General features: G+C 33.8%; 1 protein-coding gene across 4 annotated transcripts in view; it reads right to left on the bottom strand.

The window, feature by feature from the left end:
* Window positions 1–4,252: 4,252 nt before the first annotated feature.
* Window positions 4,253–19,245, bottom strand: part of SESTD1 (SEC14 and spectrin domain containing 1) — a 120,167-nt gene continuing 105,174 nt past the window's right edge. For all 4 annotated transcript variants that reach the window (XM_074302985.1, XM_074302986.1, XM_074302988.1 and 1 more), the window contains 4 exons: window positions 17,900–18,022; window positions 17,158–17,349; window positions 12,918–13,039; window positions 4,253–5,541 (listed from right to left, as the gene is read on the bottom strand). In XM_074302985.1, coding sequence (XP_074159086.1) covers window positions 5,412–5,541; window positions 12,918–13,039; window positions 17,158–17,349; window positions 17,900–18,022 — 567 coding nt within the window. In that variant the 3' untranslated portion in view covers window positions 4,253–5,411. The remainder of the gene's footprint in view (window positions 5,542–12,917; window positions 13,040–17,157; window positions 17,350–17,899; window positions 18,023–19,245) is intronic.

Here is a 19,245-nt window from a genome sequence, read left to right as displayed (position 1 = left end):
TAGATTCCCCCCCAAATAAATCAATAAAATTTAAATGGATATAATACTAAAGTATTTATATTACTTCTACATCACAAATATAGAAAGCAAGGTGTTCAAAGTTAATCACAAACTCTAAGGAACTTGAGGATTTATGATAGTCAAGAAACATTTATTAAGATCCTAGCATTCTGTGATACAAAGTTTAGATAAAATTGGAATCCCTGCCCTCAAATGGAGCTCAATAAGAAACAGTTATTAAATGCATTACCACAAAATGAGTGCATCAAAGAATTATAAAGCAAAAGTGTTTTGTGGGAAAAGAGGGGAATAGAAGAACTTGGAAGATTAATAATGGTGACTGCAAGGCTGGGGAAGGCTTCATGTAAAACTTGACATTTGATTTGGGTTTTTGGAATTTGAGAGAAAAGTTGAGAAGGGCATTCTAAGAGTAAAAATCACACAAGCAAAGACATGGAGTCAAGAGCAGTGTTGTTTGGCTGGAACATAAGAATGCACTGTGGGCAGTAATAGAGGTACTGGCTGTTTACTGCTTCTGTTGGAAGGAAATACATCCTAGTCATAGAACCGGGTTAGATCTATGAAGGAATTTTCTGGCAATAAGGTTTCTGAAGACCTAGAATCAGTTCCTAAGGAATATTCCCAAGAAGCCTTCTTTATCAACATGTTGGTCTAAATGCTAGGGAAGACAATTGGACAATTGAAATATTATATGCGATAATTTTTTAAAACTCAATAAGCCCAAATTCCATATTTTTAGCTTTCCTTTTAGTTTTCTAAGTATTCCCTGATTGAGTATACGGCATTCCTTAGTGTCTCACTAGGACATATCTAAGAAGATAACTTGTTTTCCAATCGTTCCCCAGCTTTACAGATCAGTATTGCTGACATCCAGTTTCACAACTACTTGTCATACATTGTACAAATCTATACCTCATATTGTAGTGGCTTCTCTGCTTAAGGACAGTATTCCATAGTGGAATACTGAAATAATGTATTCACTTTCATTCTATTTTCTTCCAACTTAACTAGTTGAAATTTTATTCAGTTTTCTAAGGAGCTTTCAAACCCCTTAACACTAAGATTCGCCTAGAGATAGGAGCATGTCCTTTTGTCAGAGACCCATTTACAAAAATAACATTGATTTCTCCAGCCATAGCTATCAATGACCTGTTAACTTCTTTAAAAATTTATTCCACTTGTGCACAGAACAGTTGACTGTCTAAATGCTTTTTTTTTTCTTTTTTAAATTTTCAATATGTACTTTGGGAAGGAATGAGTCAATTGAAGGCAAAATAGATTATCATTCTCTTTCTGTCTGGCTTGCCAACTACTTCATCACCAAATAATTAGGGGATCAGTTGTGGAAGAGACTTCAAAGATCTGGCTCAACTTCTAACACTTACTACATTACTTTCTTCATTCTTACTAACTAGATTCTCGGCAAATATTGATCCAACTTTGACTTGGAGACCTCCTCTGCTAGGGAATTAATTGCCACCTGGGATGGTCTGTTACTCACTGCTTCCTTTGGACTTTCTTCAGATTGTCAGTGTCTTTCCCAAAACCGAATCCAGAACTGAACATATTAAAGATATTATATCCTTCATACATTTATGTGATATTTGTAATTAGGAAATGTTTCCCCTGTCATATCACTAAGGATAACTGGCTACATTTTAATTATTTCATTTATTTGATGATAAGAATTACTTTTAAGTGATGCTGATGAAACTGTGTGAAATCCAGATGTGATGTATGTGGCCAAATCTTATGAAGAGTCTACGAAAGAAAGGCATTTTAAAATTAATTTGGCTCCCAAATAGTTTGCTTTCTACTTATCCTCTTCCATGTATTAAGTAAGTTATGAAGAGGCTAAGAAAAATAGAATTGAAAACTTTTGCTATCACTAAATTCTCACGAACAAGGTGAAAAAAATATTAAGATGAGTGTCAAACTGCATCAAAGTAGACTTGTGACTTCTAGTTAACTTTTGACATTGAACCATAGTTTATCTTAAAAGAACAACAACAACAACAACAAAAAAGACCCTTTGCTTTTTCTGGTAAAATTTTCCCTCAGTTTAATTTGTAATAAAAGCTCTGGAAAATGATAATTTTTAAATTTATAGATAACCTAGCATTAAATGTAGTTTTTGCTCAAAGATGCAAATGAAAAGTGTTCATACAATTAAGATGTTACATGTTTCAAAGATTAAACTGAAATACTTTTTATAATCAAAATATAACTTTCCTCAGGGTTGTCCAAGATTTAAAAAAAAAAAAAAAAAAAAAAAAAAAAGTTGAGTTTAGTTTCCAGTGTTGCTGGTCAATTTTTCTAGAGAAAATAATCATATTTAGTCTAAGATACATTGAATAATGAGAGAATATAAAGCCATGAAAAGTTCAGGACCTTTGAAGTTGGTGTCAAAAGGCCCCAGAGCAATTACAAGGTCCATAAGATAGCATCTGCAATATAGGGCTTATAGACTTCAACATACCACAAAATAGGTTGGAGCAAAGAGATATATTAATTGTTAAGCTACTTCAATATTATTTTAGAGTTAACAATTAACAGGCAGTCTATCAGAAACTAAATTCATCTATTTACCTCTATTAAACCTGCCCTGACCAATTAAGCAACATTTATTAAGTCTTCATCATGTGTCAAGCATTGTGTTAGGCACTGAGGTACAGACTTGGAAAATATATATAAGCAAAATAATCACAATAAGCTGAAATAGGTCAAACTCTAGAAAGAAAGGTATAAGAGCTAAGCAATGTGAAATATCTGAGATACACGATAATGGTATGCCCATTTTATAGATGAGGAAAATAAGGTCCATTAAATTAAGTGACTTGTTAAAGACACTGAAAAAATTAAGAAGTATTGAAGGTGGGACCCAGGTGTGCCCCTAGCCCAATGCTAGGCCATGATGCGAAAAGGACAGTCATTTAAGTACTAAAAATATATTATAAGGTGATTTTGCCTAGAAGGCAGTCTGGCAACATAAACCCCCGAGGCAAAATCATTTTAAGGTGAATGTCATCTTTTAAAATTTAAATACCTGTAAAGATTATAAAGACTTACTGTACCTCAAAGACTGATCCTGTACATAAAGCATGAAACCTTCTAAACTTAAAAAGTGATTACTAATTGCCTGAAACAGATTCTCTTCAAAGGTTCCCTCTATATAAAATTGAATTCCTAACTAAGCCCATAATAATACTACGCTATCTTTCCTTCCCATTTTATAAGAAAGTACACTACTTTCTAATCTCAAAACATATTCCACACTTTATCTTCAATTGTATCACTCCTCAATATGATGGAAGGTATAGGGGTCCTCAAACTTTTTAAATAGGGGCCAGTTCACTGTCCCTCAGACTGCTAGAGGGCCGGACTATAGTAAAAACAAAAACCCCCTTCTGTCTCCGCCCCTCAACTCATTTGCCATAACCCTGTGGGCCACATAAATGTCCTCAGCCCGCATCATCTGGCCCATGGGGCGTAGTTTGAGAACCCCTGGCAGAGGGAGGAATTCTTGTTACCCCACCCCCAAACTGAAATCCTATCTGCCTCATATTCATAAATTACTTGCTATTCTAGTTATTTGTGTATATTATATACTCTTAATGGGTTGTAAGCAACTGGAGGGTAAAAACTTTCACTTTTTCCTTTATAGTTCTAGCATATAAAATACCTTCATGTTTGATAAATGCTTATTGAATTAAATGGAAATTGGCTAAAATAATCTGATTTATATTACTCACTTAGAGGAAACTGTAACTTGCCTGAATCTCAATTTTATATTTGTTATACAGTTGGAGAACAGGTCCAATAGGTAAAATTACCAAGAGACACATTCCTTTCTCATTATCATAAAAGCCAAGTAGTATCAAAGAACTCCCTCCTCCTGGTCAGAGGAGCTTGCCTGATATCTATAAGACAAGAGTTGTCTCCTCCCAAGAGAGGCAGCCCCCTACAATTATTGGTTGAAACTAACAAGCTCCTACTGGAGCCTCAGACCTTGGAACATTCAGCACAACTCAAAACTTCCTATACCTGGTAAAGTAGGTAGCATCATCCCCCTTTAATTAGCTAGCTGCCCAAGCAGAAGCTAACAAAGACCCTGCTGGGGTCCATTCCAGTTCCAAACAGTTTATTTTTAATTTTCAGTTCCAAATTAACCAAAAAAATTAAATTACACAAGCCTTGTTCCAGTTAGAATTAAATATGACCTTAAAAGCACTAACCCATTATTATAAACTTTATTGGAAAATAAATTTTACAGCAAGGAGGTATGAAAAGAATGTTTTGATCACCAGACTATTTTAAGAAATTGTCCTGTCTCAGCTATTATGAGAAATCACAATTTATTAGCAATTTGAGTATAAGTAAAGGATAAATACTGATATGTGCTCTATTGAAGCAATTACTTTTTAAGAATACATATTTTCAACAGGAGTAAATAAGAGTCAGTGATTTGGACTTTTTTTTAATTTGGAAAAGAAAAAAATAAAAACATTACTTTAGGAACTCTCTTTTTGAAAGGAGACCAATGGCATTTTATAATAAAATTATGAGTATTCCATTCATAACAATTTCTTAAAGATGTAAAAGGGGAGGCTTGTTTTTCACAATTATTTTCATCATAAAACATGCTTCTTTATTATGTACATGCTTACATACAAGTTTTCTTGGCTAAAATACATGCAAATAACAACACTATAAACAGGTTAAATCAAAAAAGTCTATCAACTTTAAGAATGCCCCTTCAAATAAGGCACTCACATTTGGAAATAGAATATAGCAACCGAATTAAATAAAATTTTTAAAAGATGCCTTTTATTAAGCACAAACAGCTTTTAATACATTATCAATACAAATAGGAAAAATGTCTTCTTAATGACTGATATATCAAAGATCTTATAGATTGGCTGTATATTGGCACAATAAAAATAATCAATTTTGAAGAATTATAAAGTGAAATTATGAGGATACCACTGTCTACAAATAACAATTTACCTACAGTCTAAATTTACTACATCACCTGGGGAAAGGGAGCAACTACTTTTTATGTGGAACTTTTAAACTTTTATTAGCACCATTCAAAGCTTAAATCAGCTGCTCTTTTAGCAACTGGCAGATCAAATAAAGCTCTGGAACAAGTTTTCAGTGCAACGTTTGTAGTTCCTTCTCATAAAATATTTGGGAGTCTATGGTTTCATAGTATGTTAAATAATTGTGCCTTGGTAGATGTAGTGTTAACAGGTAGAGAACAATGTCTACTAGGAAAAATGAGGCTTATATTGGCTGTGAAATGCATTTAATGAATTATGTCAAATGCTGAAATATGCAGACAACATGCTGGGTTACAAAACTGAATCCTTGTCATCAGGTGATCTCTATTAGCTTTCTGTAATAGTAGCTTCTGGGTGTCTCAGCTGTTGTCTTTTCAGATTAACAAGTTTCATCCTTTCTCTGATGTGTTCTGCTGTAGAAGCCATGTCACTTGGACTTCCAAAATACTGTTCTGTTCTAAAAAACAAAAACAATCACATATTTAAACAATTTCACTTGGATTGATATATAGTTATATTTTACCATAAAAACATTTGTAAATGTGATCATTCAGTAAATGAACAAAATACAATTGAGACATTCTAGATTTGAAGCTAAGTTTCTATCTAAAAATAGACTAGTTTTTCTATATAGAACTTAAGAGTACACTCAAATATCAGCACACTGCTTGTTTTCTTTTGGTTTAAATGTAAATGAAAGAACTACATTTCCTAACAGGTAAATTTCACCTCTTCCCTAAAAGAACATGAGCAACTTGAGAATAGGGGTAGTGCTGCTTTTCTATTTGTATCCTCTGTCTTTAGAATAGTATTTTACACATATAAAGTTATAATAAATTATTTAATTATTCATTCAATGTTGAGATTTTGCCTGGGATATGGAAAATAAAATAAAATTTATCTCAATTTTCACTTAATTCAACAAGACCACTGTCTTTTTGAGAGACTATTCAAATTCTCCTGCCCAATGAGCTGATCCAATAAAACTGAAAGTCTTTTTAATTATAAATGGCAGGAGGAAAGAATATTGCACAAAGAGTTAAGTTTTCTAATTTCAAGTTTGCTTCCATCTTCCTAGGCAACTCTGGGTAGACCATTTTGCTTTAAGAACTCCATTCTCTCACCTTTAAAATTGAAGGGATTAGATGATTTCAAAAGTCTTTTAGCTCTGACATATTATCATCTTCAGCACCATCAACAAACATTCATAGAGCATTTCAGAAAAGGACAGTATACTAGGTAACTATGAAATATATACTTTTCTGTGAATGTATGGATTTTAGAGTACAAAGATATGCTGAAATTGATAAATATAGTAACGGGGGCAGCTAAGTGGCGTAGTGGATAGAGCACCTGAAATCAGGAGGCCCTGAGTTCAAATCTCGTTTCAGACACTTAGCTGTGTGACCCTGGACAAGTCATATAACCCCAATTGCCTCAGAAAAAATGAATGTAGTAAGCTAAGGTTTTCTTTTTAGAAAGCCTTTAGGGAATTTATCAATATCAAGGACAGGAGACAGAAATTCACAACATAAATTCAAAAAAGAATAAAATATTGGTTTGAAATATTGGAGGGATGACTAAGATTCTTATTATAGTTATTATTTGGAGGAAAATGCCAGTAAAATATTCTCATTTACCACTTAGATAATGGCAAGTGGTATGACAGATAAAGAGAGAGCCCAAGTTTGTTTGTTTTTAAGTTCTTTGTTGTAAGGATTGGCTCTTTAGAATGTGGGGGGATAATTATACAGCACGAAGTTGGAGTCCAAATGTGGTGGTTTTATCGTCCTTGACGGTCAGAAGCTTATTATAATAATTGCAGATATTTTCCATTTTTCCTATGTTTCTTGGTCTCCTTCCCAAAAATCACCAAACTATTCATAACATGTGTCCCTACTCTTTTTCATTTCTTTTTCCTGATCCATACTTTTAAATATATTAATCTCACCATACTCATCCATTTCTGCTTTTGCAGTGAAGTCAAGTATGAAAGAATATGTTGACTAAATTTGTCCCAGATCAGGCCTGGATTTCCATGGCCAAATAATCTATCCCCAAAGAGCCAGCCTTCTGGAGATGAGCCTCTGGATATTTAAGAGGAGTTCTTGAAAAGCAGACTCAGCTTACTGCCACAAGGCTTTTCCTGTAATGAGAGATCTGGCCAGAGTTTGTGATTGACTGGCACAGTCTCAGTGAAGTCAAGGTTACCTTCACATCAGGACAAAGCAGCACAGCAGGACTTGAAGGAAGAGACAATTTTTATAGACCAAAAAAAAAAAAAATCCTTTCCCTGTTGAGTTCCACAGATGTGGTCTCTAAGATAGCTGGGTTTGCTTAGCTATTTTTTCATTGTAACAAGCAAGATTTCTAGAGGAGACGTTATTGAGAAATGACTGGAGAGTTTAAAAAAAAAACAAACACAAAAGGCATTAATAAATGTTTAAATGTCTAAGATTGGCTCACCTGTGAGCTTCTGCTTTGTAGGGCGTTTAGTCATTTTTTTTTACACATGTGAAAAGAGATATTTCTAAATAAAATATAAAACTAAAGATAATGATTTCACAGTATAATATAGGAGAATTCCTGGAAATACTGGAATTTATCAAGATGGCTCTGCTAAACTATACTACTAGCTATTCCTTACAATGAACACACTATCTTTTGCTTGCCGGTTTTCAAAGATGTCTTTCCTCGTATTTGGGTTCTACTTCTGATGCATCTCTGTCTTTGGGGCTAAGTGACAAAGTGGATATAATGCTGGTCCTGGAATCAGGAAGACCTGTATGACTCTGGGCAATACACATGAGTACTCTAAATCTCAGTTTACTCATAAAATTAGAAAAATAGCACCTTACTAACAGGATTGTTGTAAGGCTCAAATGAGACAGTATGTGTAAAGTACTTTAACAACCATGACGCATTACATTAGAATTTTTTAAATCCCTGACTTTCTTTATGACTATGGTCTATTCTTCCCACAGTGAGTGCTTCTTTGTTCACAAATTACCTTGTGTTATTCCTGAATCTAAGACAAAGGGACATAAAAATAGAGCTGAAAAGACCTAAAGGTTCATCATCTGTCTAACCCCCTCTCACTTTGTTGATGAAGAAGAAGCAGTCCACAGAAAGGACTAGTTCAAGGTTATACATGTTGTTTGGTTGTTGTCCATTCTCAAAGAAGAACAAATTTGACATCACCATGTTGGGGTCAAGGTATAATGTATCTGTCGCTGACTGGATCAAAATGACCTCACAAGGCTCTACCACAGATCAGACACAAGTTATCTCTGAATTTGAACATCTCTTGTTTCTTGAGCTACTGCAATTCTGTTTCTCACACAGAAAACAGTACCTTCTTTTATATGGGCACACAATGCTGAGTGGTCCTATGCCAGTGTCTCCCAATCAATTCCAAAGTTCAGAAAGAGCTTGAGAGCGTCCTTTTATTGCTTCTTCCTACCTCCATGTGAGTGCCTGTCTTGTGTGAGTTCTCCATAAAATAATCTTTTAGGTAAATGTACATTTGGCATCCGAACAATGCAATCAGCCATTGGAGTGGTGTTCTCTGCAGCAGAGTAAGAATGCTAAGCAAAAGAGCTTCCATTTCAAAAAAAGCCATCTGACTGGTCACACACTGGATTTCACCATTATCCACAGTGTCCATCTCCTCTAGTTAAAACTTCTTTCTGACCATAACCTATTATTGTTCCATTTCTCCTCAATATCTCTTCTAAATAGTCTTTTAAACTCTCCAGTCATTTCTCAATAACGTCTCCTCTAGAAATCTTGCTTGTTACAATGAAAAAATAGCTAAGCAAACCCAGCTATCTTAGAGACCACATCTGTGGAACTCAACAGGGAAAGGATTTTTTTTTTTTTTTGGTCTATAAAAATTGTCTCTTCCTTCAAGTCCTGCTGTGCTGCTTTGTCCTGATGTGAAGGTAACCTTGACTTCACTGAGACTGTGCCAGTCAATCACAAACTCTGGCCAGATCTCTCATTACAGGAAAAGCCTTGTGGCAGTAAGCTGAGTCTGCTTTTCAAGAACTCCTCTTAAATATCCAGAGGCTCATCTCCAGAAGGCTGGCTCTTTGGGGATAGATTATTTGGCCATGGAAATCCAGGCCTGATCTGGGACAAATTTAGTCAACATATTCTTTCATACTTGACTTCACTCATCATTAAGAATGGATGGAGAATGTTGAATTTGTGGCAAGTATAATAGCCTCAGAAAATATTGAGAACTAGAAGAATTGGATGTACTTAATGATAGTGTTAGCCTATTCCACAATAAACTGTCTCCTATTCTGGAATCCTTGGCTCCCTTGTCTTAATGCTGCTCATCTTTTGCAAAACTTCAGGGCTGGATTGCTCACACCCATATGCTAGAAAATGGAACCAGAAGTCACAAGCCATGCTAAGTGGGTACATTACTATTTTATATTATCCAACTTTAACTGAGTCCTCAATTTAGCAAGGCAATCCTTTTTAATCGATTTCCTATCTTACTCTCTAAAAGGATTTTTAAAAATAAACCGTATCTTCTTAACCATACTATCCTATATCTTATCCTTTACCTTTTTTATCAAATAAGAATCTCAACTCTTACCTTACTGAGAAGACTGAGGTTAACTGATATGAGCCTCTTCTTTTCCCCTTCCCTTCATCTCAAAACCTCTTAAGTTGAGCCCACGCTCTCATTTTTGGCCCCAGTTAATGACATCATCCCTTTTATTTTCCTTTCTCACTTTTAATCTTCAATGTATATCCATCTACAAATATCTTCAAATAAGTCCAAATTTTACCCATCCTTAAAAGAACCTTCAGTACACTCTATGATCCCTTCCAGGTAAAGCCCAACATCTTTCCTTCCTTTTTCATTCCAACTGACTTAAGATCTCTGTTTCATCTACTTGCATTTCTCTTTGTTATTCCTCAACTTTTTATAATCTGGAATGGGAGGAAATTTTCCTCATATCTTTTCTTTGGGACCAAATATCTTCTTTATACTTTTATGACATTGTTTTGTTTTGTCATGGTGGTTATTTCTATTTACATTCTTTTTTCTTTTTTTTTTTTTTAGAGAGGCAATTGGGGTTAAGTGACTTGCTCATGGTCACAAAGTTAGTAAGTATTCAATATCTACAGTACGATTTGAATTCAAGTCCTCCTGATTTCAGGGTCATTGCTCTATCTACAATGCCATGTTGCTGCCCCTCTATTCACATTCTTATAGTCATTTTACATTACTTCATCTCAATCTTTTCAAGCTTGTTATTTCTTAAATCACAGTAATATCTGTCACATTCTCAATGACATGTTCCATCTGTTGATCTTTTTTTTTTTAAAGTCCCCACCTTTTTTCCTCCTGGATTCTTTTCTCTTTGGGCTTTCATGATATTATTTCTTTTTGGTTTTCAGACAGTCTAACCATTTCTCAAGTTCCTTTATTTTGTAAACATTTATATCCTTGCTAATTCCTCCATTAGAATATGAACTGCTTGAGGGCAGGAAATTGTTTCATTTATATTATTTTCATCTGTAGTACTTAGAAAAGTTCTTGGCATATTGTAGGTACTCAGAAGGTCTACATTCTGCACAGATAATCTTGATGTCTTGGTGACTGTATAAAAGTTTAGGTAATAATCCTTCCATGACAAATATTTAAATAGAAGCAATTTTCTGGAGGAATAGGGTTGGTTTACAACTCTCTTTTACCTTCATAATTATGTGCGGGTTGCTCTTCTCTAGCTTTCAATTCTGTTTAGGAGTAAGTATCAAAAATTGAACTTAGAATTATTGGTGCTGTTGAAATGTGTTTTTGTGTAAAAATAGCATAAAGAAGGAACCATCAAACCTATCTGATAATGATTAGCATTTTATTGACTTTTTTGAACCATATCAGTTAAAGATTTCTACATCCTTTTATTAAATCACACATTAAGAGTTAGAAAGAGCCTTAAAATCCAATGTCTTTGCTCTCCAGATGAGAAAACAGGTCAAGAGAGCTGATGTGAGCTGTCTCAGGTTACATGATGGATAAGCTCGAATTTTAGTGTTTTAATTGGGACCCTCTAACTCCACATCCAGTACTTTTTCTATTGTTATGTGATTCTAGAGTATTGATGGGGTAGAGTTAAATATGATTTAAACAACTTTTCTCTATTTCTGTTACTTTAAATGTGCTCACATTGAAGCTTATCTGACACTTCTCTCTGACAAAGTCTTAAAAGATTTTCCTTTAGTTTAATTGGACATTTCACTATTTCCTGAAACAGGTTAGTATCATTTGCAAATTTAGAGATTAAATTCCTTTCAAATTTATATCAAAATATTACATTTTTATCACTAACCACAGGGGATTTACAGAACAGAGAACCTGTTTATCTCTACCATTTCTTTGTGCATATAAGCATATATGTTTTGGTGTATGCATGCAAAAATACTATTTTTATTAATATAGTGCTTAATGTCTGCTATGGAACTTTGTCAGAAACTTTCTGATATTTTAATGAAATCTCTTTTGTCTGTTTATTAGCTTCTAAAAGTCTCATTACCTTCCTATTATCAGATTATATTCACTTAAGTGTTTGTTGAATATATTAACTTCATTTATACAGTGCTTTAAGGTTTGTATACATTATCTTATTTGAGGCTCAAAAATTACTCAACAATGAATAGCCTCATTACACCATAAAAATCAAGTGGGATGTAGAAGTCTATTATTCAGCATATGATTGACATAAAGTTGAAATATAGCAGATCAAAAAGCTGAAGACACTGAACTGGACCTGGACCTGGAACTGAGAAGAAGAAAGCAGGATAAATTGCATTTGAGAAATGGGAAATGTTTTCATGACTCCAAGGTTCTCCTCAAAACAAATTCATTTTCTTAACCCCATCTTCTGGTCATGCTATGGCTATGTGCCATGAACTATAACAGTGTCCAAGAAATTAAAAGGGATGTGCAATAAATGTTCATAGGTGACAGCATCTCACTACCAAATAACTACACACAAAAATGAAGTATAAGAACATGGCTTGAAAGATATGTATGAATGGAAAAGGTGATAGATCAGTTACAGTGCAGTAAACATTGGACCTGGAGCTTCGGATCCTAGCTTTGTCCTTGTTACAAGCATGATCTCTAACAATACTTTCCCTCACTAGGTCTCAGTTTCTTCATATGGAAATAAAACCGGTTAGACCAGATCACCTTTGACATCTGTCTTTTCCAGCTCTTATCTTTATACTGCTCTATTTTCTAGTTAGTTTTTTTACACACCCTGACAATATAGGTCAGAAACATTTACCAAAAGTAGAACGGTGTTCATGTGTAAATTTAAGACAAGTTAATCTAAGCATTTTAAAAGAGAACAACACTTTTAAAGCAATATAAAGGCAAAGGTACAGTTTATTTTTATTCATGGAGAAGCAGGAAAGGGAAATGTGTCATTATACTTTTTGATTTAACTATACTTGAGATTAAATTTAATTTATAATCATAAGGAATGTCTAAATTTTTTTCTTTAAAAACTAAATCTACTTTTCAATAGTCCTAATTTTAATGATTATCAAAAGATGATTCATTTAATGTAAGTATACATTAGTTATCTGAACATACTACTATTGCTAATGGTTAGATTTCTCCCTTTTTTATTTAGTCACAGAAACATTCCTTTAAATTGTGGAATCCCTTCTTCTAGGAATTAAATCTGTGTCCCAAAGCTAATTTACATGGCTCATTTAAACCGCTTATTTTTCTCCTTTGATAATTAGATGATAAGATTTAGCAAAAATAACATAGATTTTTAAGAACGTGCATCATACCCATCAGGATAAACTACAGGCACAGTTAATCTATCCAAAAGTGATTTCCCAACTGCTTCAATTTCATCAAATTGCTCCTCATCATTAATAGCTTCAGGCTCTTCTGGACACTCTTGCAAAATCTGTAATAAACAAAAAGATAACATGAATAAAAAAAATAGAATCAATCTTATGCAATTCTAGTAGTTTGAATGCCTTTATGCAATTGCGGCAGATTAAATGCCTTTCCTTTTTTGTATATTTTCAAACATATTTGTACAAGCTCAATCTACATAAGCAATGTTGACTTATGTAATCCAAACAGCAAAGTTAAATGCTTAGCTCTCACTTATGAAATGAGACTGGAAAAAAAGATCAGTTATATTTTTTCCAGTCATACTTAAAACTGGACACTGAACAACTGTGGGAAGAAAGTTCAATTCTGTTTATAATAAGTGTGAGTAAACATGAGTTGACATGAGAGGCACCATGTTCCTCTGGATTCAGCAGTTAGCCTTGGTATTGAGGGATCAATTTCTGTCTTGGACACACAATAACTACATGGCCATGCATTAGTCACTTCATAGCTCAGTGTACCATGGAACACTCTGATATTAAAAGTTCTACATGAGTTGTTGACCTGAATAGGTGCAGAGAGTTTACAAATGGGAAAGCCCCACAACAAATGAAATTATAGATAAGGGCTTCAAAGGAAAAAAAAAAAAAAAAAGAAAGAAAGAAAGAAAAAAGGGATGAGGGATTATGTGCATGTTATTAAATATCAAAATATATTACTAACATGAATTAATAACTACTTTGATCAGAAAAGGCAACTAGGTGGCACAATGTAGAGAATGCCAGGCCTGGATTCAGGAAGGTCTAGAGTTCAGATTCAGCCTCAGACACTTACTAATTGTTTGACCCTAAGTAAATCAATTAATCCCATTTATCTCAGTTTCCTCATCCATAAAATGAGCTGGAAAAGGAAATGGCAAACCACTCAGATATCTCTGCCAAGAAAAAAGGGGTCAGATGGACATGACTGGGGGAAAAAAAAATACTACATAAAAAGTGATCATAAAAACCAATGGTGAAGAGTACAGCTTCTTACAGTTAAACAAACAAAAACTCCAGCTCGGCCTAGAAACAAAGAAATCTTCTTCTGTAATTACACTTTCAAATAAAATGTGTTTTTCACTGTGTCCTGTTTGATAATTTTTTTGTTATTTATTTTGCCATTATTAGAAAGTTAAATTTAAATTTAGGGGCTAATATATACTTGATGGGAATAACAGATTAGCAAAATTTTTAAGCAATAAGCTTAATTTAAAGCTTTCATTTAAAGTAATTTTAAAGAAAAAAACATTAAATTATGTTATGTCTAATATGTCTAATGTCTAATAGTTATGACAGATGATAGTCTCTATATTGAATAAGCATTTGATTTTTTACATACTATATACACAGTATTTTTTACATATTACAGGACACTAAGGGAAAAAGTCATACATTATAGTGCTTACAATCTAAGAAGACAAGAAATTTATATAAAACAGAAGGTGCCAAGTCAATGAATGAGGAAATATATGAGATTATAAACTGACTACCTAATTTCCCCCCCCCCCCGGGGCAATTGGGGTTAAATGACTTGCCCAGGGTCACAAATAGGAGTAAGTGCCTAAGATCACATTTGAACTCAGATCCTCCTGACTTCAGGGCTGGTGCTCTATCCCCTGGGCCATCCATCTAGCTGTCCCTAGACTACTTAATTCTTAAGAAAAATAAAAGGTGAAAAGTCACAGTGAAGTGGATTTAATTAAGAAGAGATTCATGGAGAAAATGAATCTTAAGCTAGGTACTGAAGGAATTCTAATATTCAAATTAATGGGGAAAAATAGGGAAATTCATATTGGGAGAGCAAATATCATGATTATTATTTTTTAATCTTTGTATCCACAGTACCCAGCAGTTCTTGCATATTTCAGGTTCTTAAAATTAGTGAAGACACAAAGGAAAGGATAGATGCATGGAAAAAAGTGAATTAGTTGGAGTAAAGATGTTACATGAGTGAGCAATGGAACATAAGCCAAAGCTGGTCAATGTAGGATCCTGAATTTTGTCACATAATGAAGATGCCAGAAAGACTTTTCATTATGAGCCTGCAGTTGGCACCAACTGCCCCAGCTTACTTTAACATGCCAGGGAGCAAACGAGGGCTAGTGTTGATTATGGAAAGGTTCAAAACTAATGTGCTCATAATGAAGGATGAAAGATAGAAAACTAAGCATCTGTGCTGAGAGCTGAAAGTTGTCATGTGGTCTGCTAATGGAAACATGGAGAGAAGTCTTATTATAGGAGCTTAGAAAAAAGGAACCAGAAAACAAAAGAGTAAGAAAAGGAAAAAGGAGGTAAGGCAATGTGGGAGTGGGTATGCTCTGGTCCAAAAACGGCATGCAGAGAAGCTTAGCAAAGATCTGTGTTAGTTGCCAAGGGATATGTTTGACTCAGGAGAGCTGGGTTATCTTTTCAATTCTCTTAGTTCATCAAATCTTATGTAACCTAAGTTTGATATTAGTATAAGTAAAACATGAACAAAACAGGAAAAGATACATTAATTTCTCATATTATTCTGCCACAAAAAGCCCTTCCTCTACCTTCTTATTTTTATGTTGTAGGGCCTTACAGGCTTATAGTATGGTATAAAGGAAAGGGTAAGGGTTATAAGTGCTTACAGGCCACTTATATAACTTACTAATAAGTGCTTAAGGAAAAAAACAAATAGTTTTTATATAAGACTGAGCAGGTTAAAGGGAACTACTGACTAGGAAGGATTCCCAAAGAAAGAGGCATTTAAATTGGGGCTTAGAGAATGGCTGATGACTTAATCAGAAGGTACATAGAGGAAGTTGGGAGGGGAAGGTGGTGTTCTAGACAAAAGGAATAAAGAGCAGGTGAACAAGTGCAAAGATAGAAACATGTGCAGGACAATTTGTCTATTACATAAAAAATATGAACAGAAGAATTAGGCAGTAAGTGGGATCCACAGTGGAGGGGCTTAATTGTTAGGCTATGACTTCTAAATTTTAGTTACTCTATTTATACACAAAAGGATGCTAATGATGGATTTTGAGCAGAATGACAAAACCACATCTAAATTTGAGGGAGATCTGACAGTAATGTAAAGGATGATTCAAAGAATCAGTTAAAGTATATTTCATTTATTTGAACAGGAATACTTGTTAGAAGACTTTTATACTATATTTGAATGATGGAATGGACATAGAAAGGAAAGAATAGATTTGAGAGACATTACGGATGTAAAATCATTAAGATTTGATACTGATTGCCTGTAAGATATGAAATTTTGATGTGGGAAAGTAAACGTTTTAGTGGTACTAACCATATTAGTAGTGAAGTCGAAAAAGTAAGAGACAGTTTCAGAGAAACCTGGGAAGATTTGTACTGACTGACCCAAAGTGAAATAAATAAAATCAAAAGAATAATTTAGACAAGCAACTTTGAAAAACTTTAGTGTTCTGATTAATGCAATGCCAGCCAGAACTCTAGAACACTGAAGATGAAGCACTCTGCTCACCTCCTCAAGAGGAGTTAGATGGAATCAAGGTACATAACACATTTGGACATTGCAGATGTGTGGATTTCTTTTCCTTGACTATTTATTTGTTACAAGGGTGGGACTTTTTTTTGGTCTTATTTGGAAAATAGGTAAATTAACAATAGTTTCCTACTTCTAGATAAAAAGGTTACTGAAACACTTTTTAAAACGTGCAGAATATCATGGAAGTTCAGAAGGAAACAGAAACAAAATAGTTTTAAGAGTAACATATAGAATTCACTGTATATTTTTTAAAAGTATGTACATGCAATAAATGTCTAGTTTCACCCACAATCCTTTTTTCTGTTTTAATTTGCATATAATAAGTTTTCTTCTAAGATTTAAAGTCCCATCAGTTACACCTTTAAAAATTTTCAAAGTAATTTAACCACACTAGATAACCTCCTGATGTCCCCTTTTAATCCTGAGACTGTTTACTGGAGGAGGACAAAAGAAACAAATGTGATATATATCATTACGAATACTGAAGAATACTTCAGTATTTCCAGAAAGATAAATATTAGAATGAATCTACTTCTGACTCTATACTTATTTATCATAAAATAATTTGCTTTTTATATATATTTAACCATTATCAAAGAGAACTCTCATTAATAAGAATACAGCAGAAAAAGACAATCCAACCTTTTCAGCATTTGAATGAAATGCAATAGCCATCTCCAACCTATGTACTCTTTCTTCAGATGCTATTGTAAATTGCTTCCATACTCTGTTCAGCCTGGGAAGTGTATCACCAGATGACCGAGAAGTACATCGCAAAGACTGGCACAGGACAACTGTAGCCTGTAGTAGTTGCCTCCCATAGTCATAAGTGCTCTAGAAAGAAAAAAGCAAAAATCAAGTTGTAAAGTAGAAACTTTAAATAGATGTTTTAATTTAGACAGTACTATGGCACAAATCACAACTAAACTTACCTAATCAAATCCATTATCACAAACCATTTGTACGAATAATTAGGAGAATCAATACAGTGTTTATTTCTTGCTTGGAATTCTAATTATTTAAAACAGACCCACCCCCTGATTCTGCTTTATCTTTTTCTTTTCAAATAAAAAGCTCTATATTGGCATAATTAGTATAAAAGCTAAATCTCACTATAAAAATAAATCATTATTACACATAAACTGATCGAGAGAATTGAATGATATGTAGTCCTATCTATGTACATATGAATCACACCTGTAATAAACTTAGCAGGATAATTTTGATGAGCCAGTTGACATTTTATTTCAGCAATAATTCTGGAATATTTCTAGAATAATACAACTAACCTTCTTGGACCTGGAAGGGTTAAGTTACATTATAATCATGCAGAAAGCTATTCAAACACTGAGCTTGTAGAAAAGGAAGAGAATCAGTTCTGCACCTGTGCAACATCAACAAATTTTCTATGCTTTTCCAATAAAACTTTGGTTTCCTGAGCATCATCTCCCAGTCTGATGTGAGTTTTAAGCAGAGCATCCAAGAGTTCACTTAGCCATTCTACTGCCTAAATAAAAACAAACAGCAATAACATTAGATTTACTGTGTAATATATTATCTTGTTATCTTCTATAAGGTGAAGATTATCAACACATACTCAGTATAGCCATCCATAAAATAGGCACCAAAAACAAGATTTGGGGTGAGTGTAGGAGGGAATGAATTTTTTTTTTGTAAGCAATCTATAAGAATCAACAGCCTAGCCCCAATTGTTAACAATTAAATAAATACTGAGAATTAAAAGAAGTGCTCTTTAAAATATAGATTTGTTGTTACATTAAAAGAGCTTTCTGTTGTATATATAAATGCACAAATTATTCCACCAAGTAAAAACACATAGGAAAAAATTCAGCTGGGAATTAGGTGCCATTATAATCCCCATTTTATAGAAAGCAAAGCTTAAGAATTGTCAATGACTTGCCCAGGGAGACACAACCACAATGTGTCTGAGCAATATTTGAACTCAGGTCTTCCTGACTTCCAAGTCCAGTGCCCTATCCATTGTTCCAAATGGCCATATAGACAATGATTTCCACTTGCTTATTTGGAATATAACATTATTCACTTCTTGACAATTCAAGAAGTCTGCCAAATCAGACTTTGCAATGAGAAATTACTCTGATATATGTCAACAATGATAACTATATAAAGACAAGTTCTTAATAATAAAAACATGTTTTCTTTATATTCAGAAAAGTTAACCTCACTAAGATACTTGACTGCAGAATTAAATAGCACTTATTTGAGAGTAAGGGTTATTATCTCTTAAAATGTTTAAGTGGATCTTTCTTTTATTTTGAACTTAAGAAATAAATCAAGCACTTCCCTAACGTAAAATAGAAAAACAGATGATTGCACATGAAATTGTAGATCTATTTTACACAACTTGCTATTCCTTTTAAATATATATAAAGTTATCAGTAACTTCCCTCCCTTTTATTTCTTCCCTTTTCCCTCCTCCCACCCAAGAAATGGCTACCATCAGATACATTTGTGTGTGTGTGTATGTGTGTGTGTGTGTGTGTGTGTGTGTGTGTGTGTGTGTGTACACACACACACGTAAAATCATTCTATACAGACTTCTATTTATCAGCTGTTTCTCTGGATGCAGATAGCATTTTTTTTTCAGACGTTCTCTGTAGTTAATTTGGGTATTTATAATAATCATTCAAAGTTTTTCTTAAAATATTACTGTCTTAAAACATTACCATGCCCATTAGTTTTTCAGTT

Source organism: Sminthopsis crassicaudata, chromosome 3, assembly GCF_048593235.1.
Source record: "Sminthopsis crassicaudata isolate SCR6 chromosome 3, ASM4859323v1, whole genome shotgun sequence".
Taxonomy (NCBI): domain Eukaryota; kingdom Metazoa; phylum Chordata; class Mammalia; order Dasyuromorphia; family Dasyuridae; genus Sminthopsis; species Sminthopsis crassicaudata.
This window is presented reverse-complemented; position numbering and strand designations above follow the sequence as displayed.